This window comes from Lathyrus oleraceus, chromosome 7, assembly GCF_024323335.1.
Source record: "Lathyrus oleraceus cultivar Zhongwan6 chromosome 7, CAAS_Psat_ZW6_1.0, whole genome shotgun sequence".
Taxonomy (NCBI): Eukaryota; Viridiplantae; Streptophyta; class Magnoliopsida; order Fabales; family Fabaceae; genus Lathyrus; species Lathyrus oleraceus.
Genome location: NC_066585.1, coordinates 403,187,716 through 403,205,904, shown reverse-complemented (window position 1 = coordinate 403,205,904; position 18,189 = coordinate 403,187,716). Strand labels below are relative to the sequence as shown.

Sequence of the window (18,189 nt, the reverse complement as noted above, 5' to 3'; positions counted from 1 at the left end):
GATCCCTAATTTTTGCATGGACCGCCTTTTTGAGGCTTTAATCCATCGGGACTGCCCCCGTTTTTGCCTGAGTCTGCTTTTAGAGTGTTCGACTTAGCGAGCTCTTTCTTTGATTGTTTTGGAAAATTGTGACTGCCAAGTCGTAGGTCATTGAAGAACAACCAACATAACTTTTGGATTTTGTATGGTTTCTTAGACACTTTAGGATGTGTGCGATGAATATCATATGGTTGATCCTCATGTGGGATACTTTACTTTTGTAGTCCAAATGTGTAGTCTGATCAACTAAACACTACCCTGCCCCAGGTTAAGCGTAAGGTTTTTTTAGATCCGAAAGAAACTCCTACTTCTAGGCTCGAAGTGGTTGACTAAGGATTAACTCCTTATCTCTTCGGTGTTTGGGGTTTTGAAACAATGCATGTACATCATTAGCTGGATTTTATCCGAAAGCATAGAATCAACAATTATAAGTATTTTGTTTTCGTCATCCTCCTTCCAACATTTACTAACAATGGTGTGATAAAGAAGGTGAAGTGGAACAGTACATGCTTGTGCTTTGCAAATGTGATAGATGAGTGGATATGAAAGATTGATTCAAAGCATGCATAAGCATCCCATTAATAAGACCAAATACAAATAACAATGTTTAAAGCATACACTACTTAGACAAACAAGAATAAATTACAAGAATGCAAAATGGTAAAAAAATGGCATAACGATCGCCTTCATTGAAAGAAACAGGCCTTCATCTCTTGATTCTTCATTTGGGAGTTGTTCTGCTAGTTCAAGCCGGTGTGAAGCTTTATCTTCGAGCTTCACTATGCTCCGCATGCGCCGGCATGGGATTTGTCGCAACATTCGGCCTAACTGGCGTGAAAGAAACTGCTTTGCTGTCAATCAGATCTTGGACCTTATGTTTGAAGGCCTTACAATTCTCCACTATGTACCCTGGGGCACCCATATGATACTCGCAATGAGCATTGGCGTCATAGCCTGGTGGATAGGGTGGAGTTGCAGGCGTTAGCTCCTTCAAAATAATTGATCCATCCTTTAGCAGGTAGGGGATGATCTTGATGTACGGTATTGGCAGAGGATCAAAATGTCTTTCTGGCCTCCTTGCCCTTTTCTGATTAGGTTGACGTTGTTGTGGAGCACGTTGCTATTGATTTTGATATTGTTGCTGGTAAGCTGGCTGTTGATACAACTGCTGATATTGTTGTTGATGTGGTTGCTGATATGGTGTTGGTATGACAGCGGCAGCCTGATGGTAAGGTATGGGAACATATGGATGTGTCCTATATCCTCATCCTCCCATTATGGCATTGGTCTGACCTTTTGGCTTCTTTGGGAGATTGGGATAGGGTTTCTTCATCCCACCTGAAGCATTGGCGGTGCGAGGTAGCTTTCCTTTCCTGATCTGGCTCTCAATTTGTTCTCCCACAGAGACAACCTCAGCAAAAGTTGGGAAGCTAGATCCTACCATTTTCTCCATGTATTGGGTATGCAGAGTTCCCATAAACATGTCAATCATTTCCTTATCAAGTAGGGGAGGTTGGACACGAGTTGCAAGCTCTCTCCACCGTTGTAGCTAGGTGCGATTGGATGTTAGATCAGTATTATATTGATAATGCCTAAGGAAGGCTTCAGCGAGGTCTCTCCATGATTGGACATGTCCTCTCTCCAGCTGCATATACCACTCCAACAATGCCCCACTGAGGCTATCTTGGAAGTAATGAATCAAGAGTTTATCATTGCTGATGTGGGAAGCCATCTTGCAGCAATAAGCTATGAGGTGAGTTCTCTGGTAGTTGATCCCTTTGTACTTGTCAAAGTCCGGGACTTTGAGTTTTTGCGGAATCACCAAACCTGGCACTGGGCACATATCGACACCATCCAAACCGGGAGTAGTGTGAACCTCCAAGGACATGAATTTTTCTTCCAGAGCATGGAGTCTCTCAACTGCTGGGTCTAGGAGACCTCCAACAACAGGTTTGGTGGGTTGTGGCATGAAGAAAGCATCATACGGATCTTCATCACCCATCATGGATCTGTGTCGAGCAGATGTAGCAGAATGCTCACGAGGGTTCATATTGTCCACTGGAATGGGGATAGGGATCGGTCCTCCTCTAGGATGGGCAGGGTTACCATCAATGTCAGTCAATCGAGGGATGCTAAGCGATGATGATCCAAACTGAGCAGCAACTTTTCTGGCTTCGGTGCTAGTCTCAGCATCCTTTTCCTTCTGAGCTAGGAGCAACATGGTCTCAAGCAAACGATCCATCTTAGCCTACATGGAGTCAATGTTTGTCCGTATCGAAACTTGGTTTGCCTCAAGTTGTTCGAGTGTCATCTTGTAGTTGCGGCGTGTCTCGTACCGATGTCGAGTAGTCAGTGTTACTGGACAAAGGGTAGAATATGGTGTAAGTTTTTGTTTCTGGAAGATGATATGCAATGCATATTGATGATATGCAAATGCATGAAATTTTGCCATGTTTTTCACAAAGGAATACAAATACTCGAGATTATTCACACGTCAGGTACGTCAGGATAATAGGAAAAAGTCTGGGTTTCTCTGATTACTAGAAATCCCAAAGGTAGGTTCTAAAGTTATGTTATCAAGGAAGGGACTTATACTCACGGATCATGTTCAAAACTTCCCCGCAATAATGGGCTAGCCACATCATGATGGGAGTTCTGAAATGATCCAATCTAAGTGGGATTCTCGTATTGTTCGAACAAGGTGTAGACCCTTTGGTTCAATACTACATAATCACCAATCCTGAAAACAAAACTTGGGTTTAAGGCGAGGTTCCCAGAGTCACGAATCGTATTTAAAATTACCTCACAATAAAGGGCTAGCAATATTATGATGGAAACTATAAACAGATCTACTCTATGTGGAGTCTTCGTATTGTCCCAATGAGGTGTATACCCCTCGGTTCAATACTACACAGCTTCGGGTTCTAAGTTGTTCTCGAAGCTCGGGTATGGAGCTTATCTCACAGCATCCATCAAGCCCCATATCATAGTATCAAAACTCATTACATACAAGCAACATAATAAAATACAAATAAGCAATACGGGAGAGAGGAGTATTATTTAACAATCATAGAAAGTTAGACTAAATTAGGCTAGACTCTCTCTTGCTTGGAGCAGAGTCCCCAGTAGAGTCTCCATCTCGCCGGTGAAATCCTGTATCTTTTGTCCCACAAACACTGAACCTTGGTCTGTGGTAATGGTCACTGGGATTCCAAACCTATACACAATATGTTTTTGAATGAATTCAATCACCATTTCTTGATCAACCTTCACCAGAGGGACAACTTTGACCCATTTGGTGAAATAATATATCCCTACTAAGATGAACTTCTACTGCTTCAACGAGATTGGTCGAATCTCTCTAATGGCGTCTAATACCCACCCCCTAAATGGCCATGGTTTAATGATCACGTGTAACTCAGCCATATTGTTTGTACACTTGAAGGTCAATATTGTTGTAAACGAAAAATAAATGCCGAGAGGAGTAATAATCACTGCGCCAATGCCATTACCATATGAATTAACAGCTCCATCAAATACCATGCCCCAACAGGAACTGGGTTCTGGCCCTTCTTCAAGCAATGATTCATCATAATCTTTCATCTTTAAGTATAAAATCTCTCCGTCATGAAAATCATATTGCACTGACTGATAATCTTCAATAGGCTGGTGAGCCAAATGGTCAGCCAAGACACTACCTTTAATAGATTTCTGAGATTGGTATTCAATATCATACTCAGATAGCAACATCTACCAACAGGCGATCCTCCCAGTTAAGAAGGCTTCTTAAAAACGTACTTGATTGGATCCATTTTGGATATCAACCAAGTAGCATGAATCAACATATACTGGCGCAAACGCTTAGCAGTCCAAGCCAATGTGCAATATGTCTTTTCAAGCATAGAATGCTGAGTCTCACAGTTGGTGAACTTCTTACTGAAGTAGTAAATTGCATGTTTTTTCTTTCCAGATTCATCTTGCTGACCCAGAACACAACCCATACTCTCATCAAGCACAGTTAAATACATGATCAACGGTCTTCCTTCCATAGGTGGAAACAAAATCGGAGGCTCAAGTAGATACTCTTTGATACTTCCAAAAGCTTTCTGACAATCTTTGGTCCAATCACAAGACTGGTCTTTCTGAAGAAGCTTGAATATAGGCTCACATGTGGCAGTCATATGCGATATAAATCTTGTGATATAGTTTAAGCGGTCGAGAAAACCTCTGACTTTCTTCTCAGTTTTGGTCTGATTATAACTGGAAAATCCATCCATAAACGAAAAGACTTTGAATTTAGTTGTATTTTCTACCAACATATCAGTGTGGCAGAGGAAAATCATCTTTCGGATTGGCTTTATCCAAATCTCTATAATCAACACACATGCGGACTTTTTCATCTTTCTTAGTAACAGGCATAATATTGGCGACCCAATGCGGATACTCGGAGGTAACAAGAAATCCAGCATCAATCTGCTTCTTCACTTCCTCTTTGATCTTCACTGCCATATCGGGATGAGTTCTTCTCAACTTCTGCTTGACTGCGCGGGCATTCTGCCTTCAAAGGAAATCTATGCTCCACAATCTCAGAATCCAAACCAGGTATATCTTGATAGGACCAAGTAAACACATCAGATTATTATCGAACAAGATCAATCAACCCCTTCGTAGCTTCTGGACATAGTTAAAACCCAATCTTGACATCCTTCACATCATCCTCGGAACCCAAGTTAATTAATTCAATCTACTCTTCAAATGGTTGAATGGCTTTCTCCTCGTGCTCAAGCAAACAGGATAACTCATCAGATACTTCTTTATCATCATTCTCTTCCTCAGCTTCAAACACAGGGAAATCAAAGTTTGGAGAGGGAGTAGCATCATTATATTCAATGGGTTTGAGAACCAACCTACATAATGATTTGATATTTTGATTTTAGAGAAGTGGAGTGAAAACAAATATTATGTAGATGGAAAGATTATTATTTATTTATGTTTTTTTGTGATTACCATTTTCAGAAAGAAAAAAAAAAGAAAAAATTAAAAATAAAATATCATAGATGTAGATGAATAAAATTGTACTTTATTGATGATAATAAGAAAATGCCCGACAATATTCACTTCTCCCTTAGGCATATGAGAAGGATTTTTACTAAAATGAAAACAAATTACTTATAACAATGTATGGCAGTAGGAACATCAACAACAATCCAGTTGTTGAAAGTATGACCGTGCGTCACAAAGTTGGCGCAAGGCTCGTCTTCATCGCTGTCTTCAATAATGGCAGCTGAGTGTTGATCATTCTCATGAATGAACCCTACATTGCAGAAAATCGGTTGCATAACCTTGACATTGGTGTTGAATGACCCTTGCTGAAATCCCAGCCCTGGAGGAGTATTCAATGGTTCGTTAAGATTCCCTTACGTTTAAATACTTTTTAACACCATTACACTTCAAGTAGAACTTAACCTGCTTACCACTATGACCCTACTCACTTATGTTTAAGTTGATTAAGTAAACATGGTATTCCTACTAACTATTTAACCATATCAGTTCTTGATATCCATTTATTAAACATATGACCCTACCAAAACTTAATAGAATAATATTTAACCATATGTTGATCAGGCGTAGAATTAAACATATAACATTATAACATAAGAACTAAATATGCAATAAAACCACAAAATAATTAACTTCATATTCATTAATCTTCACATTTTTCACTGCAAGAGTTTTACCTCATGTTGAACTTAGCAATTCAGATTATACATTTTTAAAGCATAGAGTAATGAAATGTACACTTAAAATATCAATACAATCACAAACAATCTTTCAACTACAGGTGACCCTTGGTGTAGAATAAATACCAATGACATTTTTAATGAGTATACAATTTATTGAAATATGAGAGGATGACAAACATTTAAATAAAATCGTGTTTGAATAGCACTATGGAGGTTGTATTATAAAATAAGGTTTATAGCTTATCATATTAATTCCATAAGAAATATGCTACGATATATTCTTTTCAATTCTAGATAGGCTAACGAATATTCTATGGAATATTCTATATACACAAATATTAACATTCCCCGTCAAACCTAAGCATATAAGTTAAATGTACGAAGCTTGCTACATATATAATTAGTTCTAGGGTCGTAAAGATTTTGTCAACATATATATCTGCTAATTGATCTTAGAGTTGACAATGTTGCTTGATTCGATCTTCTCTCTCTGATAAAATGGTAACCTATCTCAATACGTTTGGCCATCTCGTGAAAAATTGGATTTGAAACAATATGCAATGCAATTCTATTATCATAAATAAGTATTATTGGTCTTGCTTCTTCAAATTGAAAATCTGTGAGCAGTTGCTTCAACCAAACGAGCCCACATGTTACTAGTGCCATAGCCTTATATTCTGTCTCAACGCTTGATCTTGCAACTACATTTTATTTCTTACTTTTCAATAATATCAAGTATCCTTCAATAATGGGTGAGCATGCCCAATCAGCATCAGAATATCCAACTATCTAAGTATTTTCTTTATCGTCATAAATGAGACCTTCTCCTGGAGTACCTTATATGTATCTCACAATCCAAATAACAACGCTCATGTGTTCTTGACAAGGAGAATTTAAAAACTAAATTACCACATTAACTGCAAAAGAAATATCATGTGACTCTCAGATGATTTAACTTTCCAACCAATCTCCTATAGCTCTCTGAGTCAGATGGAGATCCCCCTGATTGGGTAGGAATTTAACATTTGGATTCGTAGGAGTATCAGTTGGTTTATCGTTCAACAAACCTTTTTTTTCCAATTTATCCATAGCATATTTTTTATTAAATTATCATACCTTCTTTAGATTGAGCTACCTCAATATCTAAAAAAATAGAGAAGTTCACCAAGGTCTGAAATTGATTCGACATATGTTATCTCCCCAGTCTGAAAAAATAGAGAACCAATATCGCTTTCCCCAACAGCAGGTTTTCAGTGTCGTTCTCTCCCCAGTCAGAATCTCGGTATTTCGTCATTGCTAGAACACTGTGTGGCGGGTCATTTCCCCACAGAGTTCTTTGCGCTGTGCATCTCCAACAGCCTTGCCAGGGTCCAGAAGATGGTGATCATTTCTCCAGCAGATCCCCTTGCCTCAGCTTGGCATTCTACCCAGCATTTTGCATCCCTGCATGTAGAATCATATTGCATTGCATCCTCCCAAATCGCGTAGCATTTCCATTTTCATGGAGCATTACGCCATTGAAAAATTCAAACATATGCATGTAAGCATAAAACATTCTCGGTATCCCAAGTGATAAGCCAGAAGTTGTTTCCAGTACTCAGACTGAAGATTGTTCATGACTTACCTTTATTATCCCCAGCAAGTGTCATTGGCCCATGCGCCGCCTCTATTATCTTTCCCTATTTCTACCGATGCTGACAGGCATGAAGTGTTTCCGGTATTCAGACCGAAGTGGCGTTCAGGCCAGTTTTCCGATGTTCAGATCGAAGAAGTTTCCGACGTTCAGGTCGATGCAACTTGTGGCGTTCAGGCCAGTTTTCCGATGTTCAGATCGAAGAAGTTTCCGACGTTCAGGTCGATGCAACTTGTGGCATTCAGGCCAGTTTTCCGATGTTCAGATCGAAGAAGTTTCCGACGTTCAGGTCGATGCAACTTGTGGCGTTCAGGCCAGTTTTCCGATGTTCAGATCGAAGAAGTTTCCGACGTTCAGGTCAACGCAACTTGTGGCGTTCATGCCAGTTTTCCGATGTTCAGATCGAAGAAGTTTCCGACGTTCAGGTCGACGCAACTTGTGGCATTCAGGCCAGCCTTTCGGTGTTTAGACCGATATTAATAATCTCATATCTCCCGATGTTCAGATCGAAGTCATTTCCAGTATTCAGACTGATGAGCGGCATTCAGGCCATGGTTATTTCTGTGTTACCATTTATTTCGATATCCAGGTTAACATTCTTTTTCGGTATTCAGACTGATGAGCGGCATTCAGGCCATGGTTATTTCTGTGTTACCATTTATTTTTGTATCCAGGTTAACATTCTTTTTCGGTATTCAGACTGACTCTCACCGTACTAGACGGATTCTTCTTTCAAGACCACCTCTTTGCTGATTCTGACAGGCATTGTTACTTCACTTCACTTCAGTGCAAATTTTTGGGCTTTTATTGTATTCAATCCCTTGATACCTCGAAAGCACGAAAGCCGCTGCTATCTTCTTTCCAGGTCTCCAGTTGATTGAATAGGGGCAGCTGTAATACCCTAAAATTTACCCTTCACTTTTCCTGGAAGCATACGCTTTACACCTCATGCATGCATTCATTTTTAGGTCATTTAGCATTTGAATTTCATCATGGCAATCGGAATATTTAAAAAATATATATATATATATATAAAAAAATAAAAAAATAAAAAAAATAAATAAATAAATAAAAGAAAAAATCTTGGACTTGGACCTCTCTCATTTGAGCCCACAGGTCCACAAAAATCAGGTTATAAATTCAGAGTTTCAGTGAAACAAAATTTAATGTTATTCCTATTACCCTGGCTGGAAAAAGATAGTGAGAGAAGAGCTAACGGAGTTCAGAACAGCCTCCAAACCCTGAAGGGAACTCAACTGCACAGAATCACCTCTGTCTCACATAAACCCTAAAGATTGTTTTCTAAACCTCACGGGTGCAACTCAATTTCAATCAAGCTCTCCAATCAGGTTTGCCCTTATTCCCATTACCTTTGAGCTTTGAATTTGAATACTCTGAATGTTTGAGGTATTATGGGTGAATTTGATACCCTTTTGATGCATGTCTTTTTTGTGAATTTTAATGGCATGATTCATGTGGTTACATTTTGATTTGGGGGCAACCCTTGATTACCCTATTTTTTTGTCTCTAACCTGTTTGTTGAGTTTTTGTGAGGGCTCACATGACTTTTGCAGGGATAACTTGCGTGGTTTTCCACTTTATTTGTGGGATACCGCCTGGAGGTTTCATTCTGATTACCTGTACTGACTCACTTTCTTTGATGGTGTTTAGCTGGGAAGGATCCCTGGGTTTCCCATTCCTCTAATTGTTGTTACTTCGGATCTTTATCCGCGTGGTACTTTTACATTTTTCCCGCATTTTACTGCTTTCCTAGCTGGAAGACCTCGATAGGAGGCAATGTTTTTGTGTGTTTATTTTTTTTTTACAGGTTCCTTCGTCCAGGACTCCTTTTGCATGAGTATCCCAAACCCTAACCCTTCATTGATTTTTCTTCTCCTAAACACATGTTTACTCCTTCTACTTCAGGTGAGTAAGTCTCCAAAGGTCGAGCATCCGGTAGATTGCGTAGTAACGTCGTTCGTCCAAAACCCAATCCATAACCCCGTAGTTAGCCGAACTACGACTTGCTCTGATTCTCATTCCAGATGAGATACGTAGGCATAAGACGCGATGTCTTAGCGAGCACACATCCCCCAACTCATAGGTCAGCCGAGCTACGAAGACTCTGATTCTCATATTCATATGAGATACGTATGCAGTGGATGCAACATCCGCGCGAGTCATTTTCATTTAACCCCTCTTTTTTAGTAAACAACATAAGATAAATTCACACCCTTTAGACAAGAACTACAAAAGTGGATCCCGTAGAGTACTACGGATGCGTAGGGGTGCTAATACCTTCCCTTCACATAACCGACTCCCGAACCCAAGATTTGGTTGTGAGACCTTGTATTTTCCTTTCCTCTTTTCAGGTTTACTTCGAGCGTTTCCTTTCCCTCCTTTGGGATAAATAACGCACGGTGGCGACTCTTCTGTCATTTTCTTTCGCCAGTTGTTTTTTCGCGCACTGTATTTTTCAGGTTGCAACACCTATGTAGGCGACTAACCATAGTTGATGCCTCCCCTTAAGGAATAAATATAGGTGGCTTCTCCGTATATACTTCCTCTTCAAGATCACCATGTAAAAATGCATTTTTGATGTCAAGTTGATGAAGAAGTCAGTGTCAAATGGCTGCAATGGTGAAAAGAAGTCTAACTAATGCATATTGGCTACATGCAAGAAAACATCACTATAATCAAACCCAAAAATCTGAGTGTATCCTTTGGATACCGATTTAACTTTAAATCGATCAATCTTACCATCTGACTTGACCTTCACAATATAAAGCCAACGACAATCTACTAAAGACTTCTCTCATGTAGCAAATATGCATCAGTTAATCATTGCTTGCCTCCACTCAGGGTGAGATAATGCTTCACATGAAGTATTAAGAATAAAAACAGAAGACAAAGAAGATAGCCAGATATAATGTAAAGGGGGGAGAAAATCATAACATAAATCAATATAATATGGATAAGGATTTTGTATTTGACTTATACCTTTTTGAAGGGTAATCGAAAGATCAGACTCAAGCTGCAGGATCTAGTAATAGAGACAATGTTAAAGGAGAGTCTATAATGACCTTAGGGATAAGTGTGACAGACAATGGGTGACGACAATGATATGTTTAAAGTGGTCAAGAAGTGGGGGGTTAATCGTAGGGATATCTAGTGGGCCATGCTCTTTAGACTGATTGAGAATAATGGTAGACATGACATTAATAACTTCCGTAAGAGGTGTGAGAGTAATTTCTTGAAGGGGTTCCAAAGTTACGTGATTGAACTTGAAATATGGAACATACTCGAAGAAGATGACATCGAGTGATTAGGTATCGTTGTAGAGTAGGAGAATAACAACAATAACCTTTTTGTGATCAATGATAATCAAGAAAGACACATTTAAGTGATCAAGCTAAAAGTTTGTCAAGTCTAAGAGAGAGATTATGAACAAAACATGTAGACCTGGAGACATGGGGAGGAATTAGGTGAGGGTTGTATGGGGAAAAAAATTGAGTGAGAGATATTAACTTTAAGGACAAGTGAAGGCATTTGGTTTTTACGGTAACGTGTCGTTAGCACATCATCCCCCCAAATTCGGAGTGGAACAATACCATGGAGAAGTAGGGCCCGAGTGGTTTCTATGAAATGTCTATTTCTGCGTCCTGCTACCCCATTTTGTTGAGGTGTATAAGGGCAAGATGTTTCGGGGAGTAACCATTCAGATGCATTATCACTTGTCAAAGTACGAATAGACACACCAAACCGAGTTTTTATTTCTTCATAAAATTATTTTTAAAAAAAATTGAGATTTGTTATTCATTAAAAATAACCATGTGTATTGTGAAAAATAATCAATTGAGATAGTATACGAAGGACCCCAAACATCGGAGTAAACTAAAGTAAAAGAGGATGAAGTGTGTTTATTGATTCGATTGGGAGAGTGGCCACAAATGTGTTTCCCTAACTGACATGACTCATAATATAAATTATATAATTTTGATAAACTTGGAACCCACAACTTGGATGATCAAACTGAGCATGGATAGTGAGCGGGAAATCTGTGGTTGAGCATGTCTTAGATGACACAGAGAGTCAATAAAGGCCTTGATACTCACATTCTACACCTATCGTCCTCCTTGAAATCCAATCTTATCGGATAATATTACTGTTAGTAAATGTGACAATACAATCAAGAGAACAAGTTAAACGACTGACTGAAAGTAAATAAAATGGAAGAGTACCCAATAAGACCGTTAGGTACATAAAAAACAAAAGTAACCAAGAGAGAAGGTATAATTTCAACATTACCAATCAAGAATGGTAGAGTATTCCTAAGGCAAACCATGTAGAGCAATAAGCATGAGGAGGGTGTCACGTTGTTCACGTGACTTCTTTTGTTCAACCATTGTGCATCCAATCGGAGGAATTAGCTAGTTAATATCACAGAGTGCACTATAAATTTAACTAACATATGTTGACATAGACCCCTCAATCTTTTTCGAAGTAATAATATTCAATAACCTATGACACACTCCACAAAGATGTTGAGTGTCATTCGTGGAGAGTTGTTTCCCCTGCGTCCAAATCGATTCACATGTGATATGGGGACGAAAAATCGGTCTGATATTGGGTTGATATGAGGACGGAAGATCGGTTATTGGGATGAAGGGTGGACTTGATTATGTTGCCTAGTTGAGCATCATTATGTTCCCATTTCGGCTTTTCGACCTTCAACCACTGTGTCGTATTTTGTGGTGAGGTGATCCTTATAGCCTTTACCATGAACCCATAATTCGATATCACCGACCCAACTATCGTAATTGGACCCAGTCAAATTTTCTATTGAGAGTGGAGAGGTGACGTAGTTGGTGAAAATGCTCTTCGAACTCGAGGAGTCACCGGGACCTGCCATGAGTATCCGAAGAAAGAGTAATATCGCACGAACATGGTGAAATAGGGGTTGTTTGAACTGGAGCATGATTTTTCGTGAATGGAAAATAAAATATGAGGCCGGATCTAGAACAAGGACATGAAGGCGAGTGAGGCGATGTAGAAAGGTGGTGGTCCGTGAGGCCCACACACGGAAGTTGTAGTGGTGCATGAGCAAACTTTTGACGGCAAAACTTTGGGGAACGACCAGATCGGATGAGGCTCTTTCGCCGGTAGTGTTGATTTGTTGGAAAGTCGCCGAAACTAGGGCGGCAACAATGACAATGTGGTCGTGATCGAAAAAATGATGTCGTACTGAGTCACCGCAGGGGGTGGAAGACAAACCAGAGCTGGGACACGGTTTGAAGAAAATTTTCTCATCGGAAGAGAATGAGTCAACTGGGTAAAGCACGGTACCATGTTGAAATATGAGAGAATAAGAGACATTTGAATAAAATCGTGTATTTGAATAGGACTACAAAAATTATATTATATAGTGAGATTAAAAGCTTATCGCATTAATTACATATAGAATATATCACTGTATATTCTATTTTATTTTTCTATTCTGTTTTAAATAGGTAAAGGAATATTGTATGACTATATTTTATATATATACAAACATAAACACAATTGTTTCCTAATTTTAAGTTTTTAATGCGTGTTTATTATTGGATGATCTTTCACAAAGGTTTTCTTCATGTGAAATTAAACTCGGTTTATGCAATAGATTATATAATTGAAGAGTGTAATTCTTTTTTTTTGTTTTGGTATGAAGGTAATTCTAGAAAATATAGTTGTTACTAGTTATATGGAAATTAGGACATTATTTCATATGGTAAGTATGTTGTCAAACTAACAAGAAAAAAAAAAGCACAAGCTTTATAAGCACTACCGAGGTTATATATCTTGACAAAATATATGAGATTGATATAAAACACATCCCCTCTCACTAGCACATCGAAAGGGCGTGTATCTACTATGAAGGCAGACATGCAGCTCAAATTTGTCGTGATTAAGGAGGATAGGGGCAGTTTGAATTAAGTCAGTTTTCCAACACATTAACAATACTGGTATCGTATATGATAGGATTTGATCCCATATTAAAATTTTGGGTTAAGGATATGAAGATAAAACTAACTTGTAAGATGAAGATTGCTTCTCATGCTATAAAAGTGTGACATAGGATCAACATGGAACTAAACAACCCCTCACACTAGGCATAGTAGTTTCCCACATAAATGGAAAGCATTTTATGCTTTTTTTTACTCTTTTAGATTATCCTTCATCTGACTTCTTCATTAATACTTATAAACATATACACGATCATTTTTGTATGTTAGGAAATAATGCTTTCATTGTGAGGAGTTATCATTAGTTAAAAACAAATTATAAATGAGACATTAACCTTCACGTTTGTCTAGAACTGTTATTTACATTTTTCCATTATTTATTAGTATCCTTATTTACTTGTTTATTCCGATTTAATAGCTGAGATTTATGCGGAAAAAAAGTCATCTAATCCCTAGACCAACTCTCAATTATTGTTTTTTCTTGCTCCCTCTAGATTCTTGATAATGATGGGATTGCTGCTCCAGGCGGAATTCTTAGGCCAGGTGACATTTATATCAACAAGGAATCACCAATTGATACACGTACTAAAAATAAAGATCCTAGAGAAATGCCTGATGGGTTAGTTTAATCAACATTTTAATTTAGCAATGGATAAGTTTGTGTTTGATATATGTTTCTTCATGTTTTTCCATAAATGTTTTTATATCCAGGGCATATCAGTCCACTGCACAAACATTTAAAGGTCATGGCGATGAAACCGTTGATAGGGTAGTTCATTACAGTAACCAGAACAAGAACATGTGTATCAAGTTTCGAACCCGTTGCACTGATAGGCCTGAGGTAAAAGTCTTGCTTGGTTTATTGTGTCATAGTCCTTATTTGAAGTAGTTTGATTGATTTCTCTGTTTGCATTTGTTACCTTAGGTTGGTGACCAATTTAGTTGCAGACATGGGCAGAAAGGGATTTGTGGAACAATTGTCCAGCAGGAAAACATGCCATTTTCTGAGAATGGCATTTGCCCAGATCTGATTATTAATCCTCATGGATTCCCAAGGTAATACAACAAAGCATCCTGCCTAAGTCTTTTTACAGGAACCCTCCATTTTTGATAAATAATACTAGTACTAATTAGCATAATTTGTATACGAATACTCCAGGCCTATGAGAATACTTGTTCCTAGTATGCATGGCTATAACTAGAATACTTGTTTGGAGTCATTATGCACATGTTTTACTATTTGTCGACTGAATTTATTACTACTTAATAGATCATTATTAAGGGTATATTGCTCATTTTAATTTATTGTATACGACCTGCTTTCCTTTTTTTTCCTCATGCAAACCCTTTCTTGTGTCTCATGATACTCCTTCCACTGTGGCTAGCGCCATAGACCCTGTCATGACGTGTCCCAGCTCAACTTCTCTCAACTGCCACGTTCCCCACTACTTCCACTAAGGCGCCTCAGATAGGTCTTGTGGCGGGCGCCACAAGAGGAAAAGTTTTCCCTCCCATTTTCAAGTTGAAGGGCATCTTTGTCATTTCCATCATTTTACTCTCCTATAAATAGAGACTCGAAATCATTTATTCAATCATCCAAACTTAGAGTAGAGGCAAATTTAGAGCAAACTTTGTTTCACTTAGGCATATATTCAGTATTTTAAAGTGGTAATCGCTTCGCATTGGGGTGTTACCACAATTGTATAATCGAGTTTTGTAATCGAATCTGTAATCGAGTTTGGAGCACTTTGGAAGGAAGTTAATCCTGCCGCCATTTTCATTTCCGCTTTGCATTTTATTCAACCCTCCGATTGGAGCAGGTTTTTATTACTTCGCCTTTACTTTATTTATTTCACACACTGTCTTTACTTTATTTATTTTCCGCACTGTCTTTACTTTATTTATTTCCCTCACTGTCTTTACTTTATTTATTTCCCGCACTCACTTTACTTTATTTATTTCTCGCACTCGCACTTTACTTTTATTTATTTCCCGCATTCGCACTTTACTTTTATTTATTTCCCGCACTCGCACTTTACTTTATTTATTTCTCTCACTCGCTTTACTTTTATTTACTTTCCGCACTCGCTTTACTTTTATTTAAATTAATGCACCTTTACTTTACCATGTCTAACTAAATCTCTAAGGTTAGAATGTGAGGATCGTAATTGACTCGATAATCCGTACAATTGTTCGTAGAAACACTTAAGGGCTATTTTAACTTTCAACTTAAGTTTTCCCGCACTTCAATTTTCGTTGGGTAAGATCGAAAGCCGTCCAACGTCTATTTAAACTTAATTGTTTTTAACTATTTCAAAAATAGCGAAAGCGCTTTGTTTAGTTCATTAGGAGTCTTAATTTAAGAAGAAAAGAGATTTTAAAACTATTTTCGGACGCGTTTATAAGTTTAGAGTCTAGTTCATGAGAATCTCTTTTGGTTAAGAAATCCAGGTTAAAATACTTTTCAACTTAGTCAAGATACTATATTTCTTAAAAATAGGTTTACTACTCTAACGCAATGCACGCCTTTTAATAAGTGACAATAAGAGGGTTTGATTTGGGAGTACAACTCGGTTCTGAATAAGCGAAAGCAACAGTTCCTATTAAATTAGTTCTTTTCAAAGTAGGAAACACTGCCCATAAGTAGTTCTATTAGCAAGTACTTGGATTATTAATTGATTATGTGAATTACATTCGACCCTGTCTTTATTAATTGAACTTTATTCAATACTTTACTTTTCATTGTACACTCTAAAAACACCTAATTCGATTGCCTTTGATAAACACCATAACAATAGATAACGATAGATTGACACTTGGTCTATGTGGATTCGACAATCTTTTATATTACTCTGACGCGTTCGTATACTTGCGAAAAGCATGCATCAAGTTTTTGGCGCTGTTGCCGGGGACCAATTTCTTTAAATTTCATTTCCCTGTTGTTATATCGTTTAGACTTAGGCTATTTTCCGCCGGTCAATGCGAAGAACTCACAGCACCGGAAGTTTAATCTTAGTATACCCTCTGGCGGAACCTGAACGTTACGCTCGCGCATGTTTATTCTCTCATAGAATTAAGAGAGTTATGGCCGAAGATCAAAACCAAAGACCTCTTATGGACTTCGTGAAGGAGAATTGTCATCCAAGGCGCAGTGGAATTTAAAAATTTCTCATTTTAGTGATCCTTACGAATGAGCATGATCAGTGATAGAATCGTTACCTCTTGTGGCGATCACGAATGTTGAACGATGACAACGTCTCTACTCAGTCCACACGAACGGATTCCTTCAATCTCAGTGCTAGCTGGTACGAATGAAGGCTTTGAGTGAGAGAAAGAGAGATACGAAATTCCAACTCTTCAGTTGTGTTGTATTCCCATACAATGCTTCTGCACAAAAGTTCTATTTATAGAACCACTTGTGTGGACTTCAAGCCAAAAAGCCCACTTAAGTGTATTTTGGCCCATATCTCATAATATGCCAAAATCACTTAAGTATTTGGTACCTTACCATATTTCGTATTCTACTTAAGTACACCATACCTTACGATGTTCCTTAGTTACTCTATCTCTCATCAATCCGTCCTTTGTGTGTGACCCTGTAGGTTTTCGCGACGTTGGCAATTATATTAAATCACGCATTTAACATAATAAACAGTGAGCGGTATCTAGCAACACATCACTGCTACCCAAGACACGAAAATGTCATGTGATCTGACAAAACCTCTTGTGATAATAATTATGTGTATAATTACCCCTTTGCCCTTATGTCTATATTGAACACAAGGTATAGACCGTGTCATCCTTGTCCAGTTCAATATTGGGCCCATAGACATTTATCCTGTTACGCAGGATGGGAAAATTCCATCTAGGACACTCATGTCCCTCAGCATGCTTTGTGGAGTACCCATCAACTGTCTTTATGGTTATCCAGTTACGGACAACGTTGGATCAGCAATAAAGCACTCGACTTTACATCTAGGATCCATAGTGGTTTCAGGTCGAAGAGTGGTATACACCATTATCACCATGAGAATAACTTATGACACTTTGCATAACTTTCTATATAGTATTCTCATAGCGGGTCAATCCGGTATAAATATTACTCTTAATATTCATACCTATGTTTAAGACTTGATAACTCTTTATCCATGATCCATGAGATGTGATCATCAGTCTACAAACATAATAGTCTTAATGCTTTAATGGTATCCCACTTCACAATAAAGCTCGACTACGGATACTTTAAGAATAGTGTCCTTATGTTTAATGTGGTCTCATGATCAAGTTACACTTGATGCATTAAACGGACTAGCTATTCTAGGGACTTTATTAAACAATCGTAATAAAGAAAAAGCCTTTTATTATTAATAAATAATTCGATACAAGTACAAAAAGTATTGGCCTCTAGGGCTTACACCAACACTTCACTCAACCATCCAACGAAGAACCTAGTTCTAGTATAGTAAACCCAACCATCCCAGCTAATAATTTTGAACTTAAACCTTCCCTGTTGCAACTAGTGCAACAGAGACAATTCGCAGGTCTCGCTACTGAGAACCCAAACCAACATTTAAAAATATTTCTTCAATTAGCAGACACTTTTAAAACCAATGGAGCTTCTCCTGAGGCAATACGTTTAAGATTATTCCCTTTTTCCCTCAGAGATAAAGCCCTATCATGGTTAGATTCCCTTCCACCCAATTCCATTACGACTTGGGATAACCTTAGAAGAGTATTTCTTGCTAGATATTTTCCCCCAAGTAAGACCGCC

The 18,189-nt window shown here is 38.2% G+C and overlaps 1 protein-coding gene across 1 annotated transcript; it reads left to right on the top strand.

The window, feature by feature from the left end:
• The first annotated feature begins 1,732 nt into the window (after nt 1-1,732).
• On the top strand, nt 1,733-14,620 carry LOC127104032 (DNA-directed RNA polymerase III subunit 2). Its single transcript, XM_051041251.1, has 6 exons — nt 1,733-1,792; nt 13,124-13,183; nt 13,913-14,037; nt 14,130-14,259; nt 14,344-14,474; nt 14,578-14,620. Exons 1-6 carry the CDS (start codon nt 1,733-1,735, stop codon nt 14,618-14,620), a joined length of 549 nt encoding a protein of 182 aa, XP_050897208.1.
• The last annotated feature ends 3,569 nt before the right edge of the window (nt 14,621-18,189 follow it).